Genomic DNA, 10,290 nt, shown 5'->3' on the forward strand with positions numbered 1-10,290 from the left:
AAAATGAAAGCAAAATTAATCAACATTTTAAACTATACATTAAATCATAGAACACAGAAAAATAACATGAATATAAATATTTGAGGAACATCAATTTAATTTTAGAACACCATCACCTAACCCTTTATGAAATTAAATGTAGTTGTCATTTCTGCCACCTACTGGTAAGGCAAAGGCAGTGTTATCCATTATTTTACACTACTTTCATACTTCCAGGAGTTAAAAGTCTATCTTTAATATTTAGATTTCCCCCACATGTTGCATTCTAACATTTTCCAATTTAAAGTAAAACTTCTTTCTATCATAATTAATGTTTTTTTTTCTTTGTAGTAACCCTTATAAGATAGATTTCTTATAAGAAGGCTGCTAGATATCTTATTTTACTCACAGCATACTGGGCATTATTTACTCAGTTTTCTCTTCACCTCAAAGTGCAAAGAGATTTCTTGATTAAATCAATTTTGTTTATGTCATGAGGAGACAAGGGGCACTAATTTTTGTTGAGTATCTACTATGAACCAGGCATTATATTAAGTCTTCATATGGGATGAATGTTTTTCATTTAGTCCTCATAACAGCCCTGCGTATCAGGTATTAGTATTTCCTTTCTATAGATGAGGAAAATTAAGCCCAGAGAGGTTTAACAACTTGCTTAAGGTCACAGAGTTATTAAAGTGATAAAGCTTCAAATTCAGGTGTACCTAGCATCAAAACCCCACATTCTGTCTTCCCTATCACGTTGTGTAGAGTAGGCCAGATCACAATTGCATCTACAGAATATTCATATAATACAAATAGAGAAATATATTAAAATGTAATATACAAGCTATATAAAAATATTACATTAACATAAATGTTATATATATATGGATATAAGAGAAACCTAAGATACATAATATAAGCTCAGAAGTATAAAATAAAATATCCTATTTGTTATAAGAATTATCTCTATAGAATCCATGATTCATGGTCATTGGGCTTCTGCTTAGGCACCTGAAGAGATAGCTGCTTATGTGCCAAGACAGTTCATTCCATTTGTGGGCCACTTTGTTAGAAATTGCTTGCTAACACTGAAGTAAGTATGTTTCTCCCTGTAAGTCACACTCACTAGTCCTAGTTTTGCCTTTTGGTACTCTTATTTACAAGACCCAATCTTTCTTTTATATGATAACCCTCTAAAGATCTGAAATGAACTTAAGGGGCTTATGATTGTGTTCTCTTCTTCAGACTAGTTTTGTTCCTTCCCTTACCACATATGACATGGTTTTCAAACCTTTTACTATTCTTGTTATACCTCATCTCTCTTAAAATGTAGTGTCCAGAGCTGAACATAAAACTTTAGTTGGATTAATAGGCATACAGTTGGATATCACCTCCTTGGTTCACTAAATACTACTGAGTTTAAGATTGCACAAAATTTTTGCTGTATCACACTTATCTCATGTGAGTCCATTTTCCTCACTAGGCACATGTACATAGTACAGCACTACAGACTACTTTAACTTTTATTTTTGAATGAGCCTGCATTATTTCAATGTTCATATATTGATAATAGTTTAAACATGGTAGGAATACCATAAATTGATACTTAGAACAATCCTGTTCGTTGCTATTATAAATTCCCAATTTAGAAACACAGAAACTGACGAGAGAAGTTCAGCTACATCCCAAGGATTATATACCTTGAGTTACTGAGACTCTTCAAAGTCTATGCTTTCTATACATACTGTACTGCCTGTCTGAAGCTATTTATTTTTATAATCTTCTACTTAATACACAGAAACTGAGGAAGAAAAAAAAGAACTACATGATTATCTAAAGGCATACCCAAATTAGGGGGGAAATCTAACTTCATATTTTAGTGTTTGAAAAATCACTGTTCACAGGCTGAACCTACCTCAGTTTTTTTGCTCCTCTAGCTTAAGTGCGGTCAATGGCTGGACCAAATTTGCTTCTGTACTTGCATCAGGTTAAAACTCACCTGCCACTTGTCCTGTCATGAAAGGGCTGCCTATGGGTTACCCTCAGTAGCCTGACTTTTGTGGTAACATCAGAGCTCTTCCATGTAGTTAACTCTGGGGACTGGGGACTTCAAACGGATTCTTTGCCTCTGGAAGCTTTCTTTCAAAAGAACTCCTTGCCACACTGGAAGCTTTCTTCCCCTCAACCAGTTGAAAATAGATAAAGGGCTATATTATTAGTAGACTACTCATCATAATCATCAACATAAAAGGTTCAATTCTTTCTTTTTACAGGTAGGGAAGCTGAACCTCTGAGAAGTTAAAAACTAAAAGTTCCATGAGGGCAAAGGCCATGGCTGACTTATTCAAACTGTATTCTCAACAACTAGCAGAATGTTGAGCTAGTATATATAGCAGGACTTTAGTAAACATCTTGTGAATAAACAAAAAGCAATTTGTTAATGTTTACAAAGCTAGATAACGGAGAAGCTAGGATTTAAACCTAGATTCTTTATTCCAAGTGAGAGCTCTTTTTTTTCTTTTTTTCTTTTTTGGAATAAGAACCAAGTTTTTTATTTGTTCATTTCTTGCAATGGAAATATTCCTTGATGACATCCTCGTCAGCCTGAGATTCTTTTGCCATAGTCCTTAACAACCACACATTGCAACCAACCACTTACGGGGTTTTCCCTGTCAGTTTTATAGAGGCCCACCCATTTCCCTAGTTTCATGCTGTCATCAACCTTAATTAGGTTGATCTGATGTTCAGCATAAAGGGCCTCCACCAACTTGACACACATAGGCTCATCACAGTTGGATGCAGGCACACAGATAGGCCTGGTGCTTGTCTAGGCTTTGGCAGCTTCGCAAATTCCACGTGCCAGGCCAGCACAGATGACAGTGGTCTTCTGCACCTCTTGTAAAGCAGTATTAATGTCTATTACACAATCCAGCAGCAATGCTTTCCTCGGCATGGCAGTGGGTTTCCGGTGGACCCGAATCAAGTCCACCTGAGTCTCAGCCTCCCTGAAACTCGCAACCAGGAAAGCACACGCGGGCTCTTTTTTCTACACCAGGGAATGTACTAATAATGTAATAAGTGTGGTAAGTGGTAATGACTGCTTTGAGTACTGTGGTCAAGTCTTGCTCATCAGAAAGCCTGCCATGATTAATTACTGATTTCTGCAGTGGGCAAAGGAAGAGGTAATGGTGGCATACTCCATACATATTTGCTATCTTTGCATCCCTGTCACTTTTCAAAATATGTATTATTAGCATTTTCTTATATGTCCTTCCAAGAATAGTCTGTGCAGGTATAACATGTATATGCACATATTTTCCACCACTCTCTTTAAAATAAATAGGCACACACTATGTATTCTCTTATTTTGGAGATTGTTCCATATCAGCACATACACCATTATATTAGCACATACGTGCTATATACCATTATTTAAACAGATCTCTTTTTGGACATCTAGATTGGAACACATTCCTTATCAGAAATTGCTGGTTTAAAGTTTGGGATTACATAGTTTCTGTTCATTCCTCCAAAGGGATTTTTATTTCATTATCAACCACTACTACATGGGATTTGTGTAGGCATGAGAAACATTTCTGGCCTCTTAAGGGTCCTTAATATCAGCTGAGAACATAGGGTGATATACATAAAGGGATAAATAGAGCATAAAGGGATAAATACAACAACATAGCACAAGTTAGATACTAAATAAGTGATATAGGGAACCTAAAATTATAAGGAGGAAATAGCTGAAAAGTAGAATAGTCATCAGTGACATAAAATGGAAAATCTAGATTTTCTAAAAAAGGCGTTTTAGTTTATTCTGAAAACTAAGTATTTTGAAAACTGTAGTTTGATACATGCCAACTCTGTTATCATGATAGTGTTTAACAATGTTGCACTATAATGGAGTATACCATATGCTACATACAATGTTTGAAAGAAGCAATGTATATGAATTGGAAAGATACCCAATACTTTAGAACACAATTTGGCAAAACCAAGCAAAGTTAAAAACAAACATATGCTAACACTCAGCAAATCTATACTCTTAGAGAACTATCTCACATATATACAAGGAGATATGTACACAAGTATTTAAAGCAACATTGTTTATAGTAACAAAAACACCTAGATATAAGCTAAATATTCAACAGTACAAGAAAAATTATGGTATACTTATTTTAAGGGAATACCAGGCAATGGTTAGCATGAATGAACTAGAGCTACACATTTTCACGTGGATGAATCACACAATGTTGAGTGAAAAAAGTTGGAAAAAAAAAAAAAAGCAAGTTGGAAAACAGTGATACCATTTAAAGTTTTTAAATGGACAAAAGCAATTCTACATATTGCTTAAGCATTGATACATGAGATAAACATATTTTTAAAACCATGGGAATGGCAATCATTATTTTTAGAACAGTGGTTATCAACCTCTAAGAAAAGGGGGAGTGAACCGGAAGAGGTAGCCAAAGGACTTCCGCTATGCTAGCGTGGGTTATTTCTTAAGCCAGGTGATGGTGATACAAGTGGTTGTAGTGCTATTCTTTAGATCTTTTTCTAAGTCTTAGATTTTTCATGATTAATTTTTAAAAGGATATCAGAAGAACTTGATTTTACCTGAGTTCAGGATGATTTCATAACGTTGGAACTTACCAAATTCTTTATTTTAAGGTTAAGAGGTATAGGTTTAGGATACTCACCCAATGAACTCTAGTAATAAAGACATATCAAGTTCAGGTGGAATACGAAACACTGATTCTAAGACTTTCTTAGATCTTCCTTTGCTTGAGGGAACTGGCTGTGGAACAGCTATTTAATAGCCAAAGAAAAAAGTTGAATTAGAATACAAATTTCACAAATTGAGATCTCTGAAAAATAATTACAGATATTATAACTACATTGACGATTTAAGAGATCATAAAGCACTCAATCTCCTTTTCTTTAATAACATTAACTAATCTGTCAAAGCCGGTGAAATTGCTCCTGGGGATCACTCCACAATGGAAGGTAGACAGACATATGTAGCTGGTTTACCAGGGCCACAGAGAGAGCTCATCATAACACAACAGATATACACACTACTATGTGCCAGGGTTCAGGGCTCATACTTAGCATTGTATATGCACATTCTCATTTAAGCCTTATTATAATCCCATAACAAAAGCATACTGCTACCTTTTTTTTTTTTTTACAGTTAAAACTATAAAGAAACTGAGATTACTGTTTAAGTGAGATTAGGCAATATATAGTAAGTGGAAGAACGAAGATTTAAACACACATTTATCTAACTTCTATACTGTGACATTACCATCATCACAAAAAATATTTGAACAGTTACTATGTTCCAGGCATCGTTTTAAGTGCTTTGCATTACTGAACGCATCCTTATAATAATTTCATGAAGTGCTATCACTATCCCTACTTTATAGATGAGGAAATTGAGACATTGAAGTAATTTGCCAAAGTCACACAGAAAGTAAAGTGGCAGAGGTAGGATCAAACTCAGAAAATCTAGCTCCAGAGCCTATACTCTTTAATTTTTATAAATAATTAAATTGGATTATACTACATCATTACCTTCATAATCTCTCTCTTTGATCATAAAATAACCAGCTATCACCAAAAAGAACCTCAAAGGGAGTAAATTTTATTGAGTTAGTATTCTTTAATCTATAAATACATTATGATATACACCCAAACTTACCAGGTTTAGGTACTTCTAGACCTCTTTCTTTATAGAAATCATGCATTTGCTTTTTTTCTCCTAAAAAATGATAAAACACAGACTAAATTACACTTAAAATGTAACTAGGAGAGTTAGCAGAGATGCTGGGATTCAAAACTATGTAATAAAACAAACTTACTTTCCTCTAGATTGATCACTAATTTGTACACTATGTCTTGTAATTGTCGATCCAACCTAATAAAAGGAAAGGATGGAGAATACCTCAGAATTCAGCAAAATGCATTTTGGTACAGAGTGAGAATGAATGATGCTCTTTGCAACTGTTTTGTCTTGGGAGTGGATAACTCCTTTTTCAGAGGTGAATTACTTTTAGGTAGCACTGGTTCTCACCTGAGATAACCTCAAGTAATTAATTGTATGTAATCATAGATTCTTGAATGGTTTGCTAAACTGTTCCACGTGTACTGGTCTTATTCCCTTGCAGAGACTGTATTTTGAACTTTTGTGCATCATCTGCAAAGCATTCTTCTATAAAGGTAATAAAAGTGTAATAGTATACGCTGAACAAATGAAAGCAATCCACTTTTATTTAGTATGTTTCTGCCCTTGGGAAACGGAGTATGAACTGAAAATTTGAAGGGAAAAAAAAAAAACCACAATGACCTATGACAAACAGGTTTTTCTAAAGAGGCCAGTCGTTTCAGGCATTAGTTTTAAAAAGCAGAGTTCTAAATATCCCCAAAACGACAAGCCTAAACTAGCCTCATTAACTTGACTGATGGAATTAAAATCCTCAAAAAGAGAGGCCTGTGCTTTTTTATTTTTTTGTTCCCAGCAGCTATCACAGTGCCTGGTACACAGTAAGTGTTCTGTATGTATTTTAGAGAATATGTAGTTCCCTTTTTGAAACAGGTCAAGAATTTATTCCCAACTACACAACTAGAAGCTTCCAGAAAAAGTGTATTTAAAAATACAATTTCTGGTTATATATTTCTCTTACCTTATGTTATAAAGAGGTTGTGTCTGATGTACTACTATGTTGCATTTTGGACATCTGTTGCTATAGTAAAAATGTCTTACAATGCAGCTTTTACAAACTGTTGAAAAGAAAATGTTTAAATTAGGATGCTTTAAACCCATTTCAAAAACTGAATGAATGTATTTATTCGAAATATGAACTATATGCTTACACGTATGAAGACATTCCGTAATGGTAGTTGCGTCTATTAAGTAACCTTTGCAAATGGAACACAAGATGTATGGTGTCAGCTCAGAGAGATTAATCAGGCGCTGCAAATGCAATGGAAATAGTTTTAAAAACGCAAGTCCCTGCCTTCTCAAATTCTTAAAGCCATAATCCCCATATTTCATTATGAACAATGTGTCTTGCTTTGCAACACGGAAACATGTTACAGTACCTCCAACCTTTCAAAATCCTGCCGAAAGTTACAATAACACAATATAAACCAGTGTTTCAAAAAAAGATTTCATTCTTTCGGACATATCGTGTATTGCCTGATGAGGGGCGTCTCCCTTCACCAATTACTTACAAAATGGGCAAACTTTCCAGATACTCATGTTTACGCTCAATGTATCGATTCTGAGCGGCTAGGTGTTGCCCAGCTTGGTAAAATATGCGCTCCCACATTAAAAAAACCAACCAACCAACCAACCAACCAACGAAACAAAAAAACCCTTCCCAACAAGAGGCTGAGGAGACGGGGAAGGGTTTTACCACCCTCTCAGCCTCCGTCAGAAATGGACTGGTTTTCCTGTCCGACTGTGAGCTCTCGCAAGGCAGGCGCCCTACACCGCTGGCGCCCACCCGCCTGGCATGACTGAATGATTATTTACAGAGGAACCGAGCGGGACTCGGGGAGCCTCAGTGGTCGGCAGGGAATCGGGCGCGGAGCGGCGGCGCCACATGCCTGGGCAGGTTGAGAGGGAGGGGTGAGGTGGCCGCCGAGCGCCCGGGGCTGCAGGGGCGAGCTGCCGACGCGGCCCGGCGCCGAGAGGGGAGGGCTGCCCGGGCCCCTCAGGCCCCTCAGGCCCCTCAGGCCCCTCAGGCCCCTCAGGCCCCTCAGGCTCCTCAGGCCCCTCAGGCTCCTCAGGCCCCTCAGGCCCCTCAGGCCCCGCTACCAATACCTCCTCCTCGTCCTCGGAGTCCGGCCGACCCCCCTCCAGCCTCAGCGAGAAGTGGCTCATCTCTTCCTCCTCCTCCTCCTCCTCTTCCTCCAGCTCCTCATCTTCTTCCAACTCGTCGTCCTCGTCCTCGAAGCGGCCCCTCAGGCGGCCCAGGCTGCGCTCCGGCTCCAACTCCGGGGGCCGGGAGCCCGAGCAGCCTGGAGCCCCCGCCTCGGGCAAGGGCGGCGGGCCCTCCTCACCCGCTGCGGGTGCCGGGGTGAGAGCAGGCGGGGAGACGGCAGGCGGGGGCGGCATGGCTCCAGCGCCCTCGGCCTTGCCGACGCCCGCGCTGCCGGCGGCCACCGAGACCCTCTCCATGCGGGGGGCAGAGACCCGGGGAGACGAACCCCGGCGGCTGGGTAGCGCGGGAGTTCTGCCTACCTGCCTGGGCTGCCAGTGCGCAGGCGCGGGAGACCTGCAGGGCCCGCTGGGAAATGTGGTTCACCGCCCCTCACCTAGACCTGGGCGGCGTGCGCCGAGCTGCTCTGCACGGAGGGCGGGGCTTGCGGGTCGCGTTTGGAAGAATCTCACCCAAGGCTGACCGTCTCTTTATTTCCTTTTTTTTTTTTTTTTTTTTTTTTAAGTAATCTCTGTACCCAAACTGGGGCTCGAACTTACAAACCTGAGATCAGAGTCTCGGGCTCTACCGGCTTAGCGAACCCGACACCCTTTACTCTCTTTTAAAAATGACAAGATTGGTACCGTTCCAAACAGCAGTATTCTGTCTGCATCAATTGATGCGCAGAACACTGAAATAGGTAATATAATGATGTCGTATTATGAACAATAATTTAAATTTGAGTAGCGATTGTGCATTTCTTTCATCCAAGATTATTTCCCTTAGGAAGTATGACGTCTATTTTGAAATACGTACGTTTATTTATTTGGAGGAATTAAATCTTGTATTGCCACAGGATGGAAATTTAATTGCCATTCGAAGACCATCCACGGGTCCTCATCACATAGAGGAAAGTCCACATAACTGGAAGTCTGCTGTAGCAGAAACAGACCTATTCACAAACGTCCACCCCCAACTCCAATTTTTTTTTAGGAAAGATATTTGGGGTTGGTGTATTTTATTCTTGCTGACGAACAGAGAGCCAGCTAATGTCAAGAAGCTTGCAAGCCACATTCAGAAAGGAGTCAAATGCTACTTTACAAAATAATGCTGAGGGAAAAATCACATTTGAAAGACAATGTGTGTTCGCTGAGTAAAATTAATGCTAATTTGGAGGATGCCTGGGTGGCTCAGCGAACTAAGCGCCTCTGCCTTCCACACAGGTGATAATCCCAGGATCCTGGGATAGGAGGCCTGAATCAGTCTCCCAGCTCAGTGGGGAGCCTGCTTCTGCCTCTCCCCCAGCTCACGCGCTCTCTCTCAAATAAAAAAATCTTTTTTTTTTTTTAAAGATTTATTTATTAAGAGAGAGCGAAAGAGAGGCAGAGACACAGGCAGAGAGAGAAGCAGGCTCCATGCAGGAAGCCCGACGTGGGACTCGATCCCGGGTCTCCAGGATCACACCCCAGGCTGCAGGCGGCGCTAAACCGCTGCGCCACCGGGGCTGCCCTCAAATAAAAAATCTTAAAAAAAAAAAAAAAAAAAAATTAATGCTAGGGATTCCTGGGTGGCTCAGTGGTTGAACATTTGCCTTTGGCTCACGGTGTGATCCCGGAGTTCTGGGATCGATTCCCACATTGGCTCCATACAGGGAGCCTGCTTCTCCCTCTGTCTGTGTCTTTGCCCCTCTCTCTGTCTCTCATAAATAAATAAAATAATCTTAAAAAATAAAAATAAAAATATTAAAGCTAACTTGGGAGTAGTATATATATACTTCTTAGGGAATGGTGAGGAAGTCAAGTCACTATGCTTGTTTGGGGAAGACTGAACCAGATTTGATGTGCCCCGTTGCTCCTGGACTAGGCTCTACCTCTCCCTCCGCAGTCCCCAAAGTCTGGTCAAACCTAAGATACTTAAATTTGCAAGATCCAAAAAGTGAAGAAAGGAAATGTCTCCTCCCACATGGAGGAATAGAGAGCCTCAAGGGAGGGGAATGGGAACTAGACCTAGGATATTCAAAGAGGACACTGAAGAGAGAGATTGAAAGAGACAGACACCTGAGATACTCTCCTTACCGGGCCCTAAAACTGTTAAGACCTTTCACATGATTACATTAGATAAAAGCACAGCTTCTAAGCTCTCAGCATTGTAAGAGCTACTTGATAAAAAAGAATTACTTGTATCATGAGCTTTAATTATTAAATTTTGAAATAGTATGATATGAAAATAATAACGTTTTATTTGATGTATAGTGTGATAGCGTCAAATATTGAGCATCCCTAAATTTTAAAAAATACAATCAAGGATTGCATTTTTTTTTTTTAAGATTTTATTTATTTATTCATGAGAGACACAGAGAGAGAGGCAGGGACAT

At 39.5% G+C, this 10,290-nt stretch overlaps 1 protein-coding gene and 1 pseudogene across 3 annotated transcripts in view; both read right to left on the minus strand.

The window, feature by feature from the left end:
- PCGF6 (polycomb group ring finger 6) overlaps window positions 1-8,238 on the minus strand; it is a 35,475-nt gene extending 27,237 nt beyond the window's left edge. For 2 of the 3 annotated variants that reach the window (XM_038578683.1, XM_038578684.1), the window contains exons 1-6: window positions 7,820-8,238; window positions 6,865-6,964; window positions 6,675-6,771; window positions 5,853-5,908; window positions 5,693-5,752; window positions 4,689-4,797 (exon numbers count right to left, since the gene is read on the minus strand). In XM_038578683.1, coding sequence (XP_038434611.1) covers window positions 4,689-4,797; window positions 5,693-5,752; window positions 5,853-5,908; window positions 6,675-6,771; window positions 6,865-6,964; window positions 7,820-8,176 — 779 coding nt within the window. In that variant the 5' untranslated portion in view covers window positions 8,177-8,238. The remainder of the gene's footprint in view (window positions 1-4,688; window positions 4,798-5,692; window positions 5,753-5,852; window positions 5,909-6,674; window positions 6,772-6,864; window positions 6,965-7,819) is intronic. The other variant, XM_038578681.1, reaches the window with a different exon arrangement.
- LOC102152831 lies at window positions 20-4,675 on the minus strand (annotated as a pseudogene).
- Window positions 8,239-10,290: the final 2,052 nt, after the last annotated feature.

This window comes from Canis lupus, chromosome 28, assembly GCF_011100685.1.
Source record: "Canis lupus familiaris isolate Mischka breed German Shepherd chromosome 28, alternate assembly UU_Cfam_GSD_1.0, whole genome shotgun sequence".
Taxonomy (NCBI): Eukaryota; Metazoa; Chordata; class Mammalia; order Carnivora; family Canidae; genus Canis; species Canis lupus.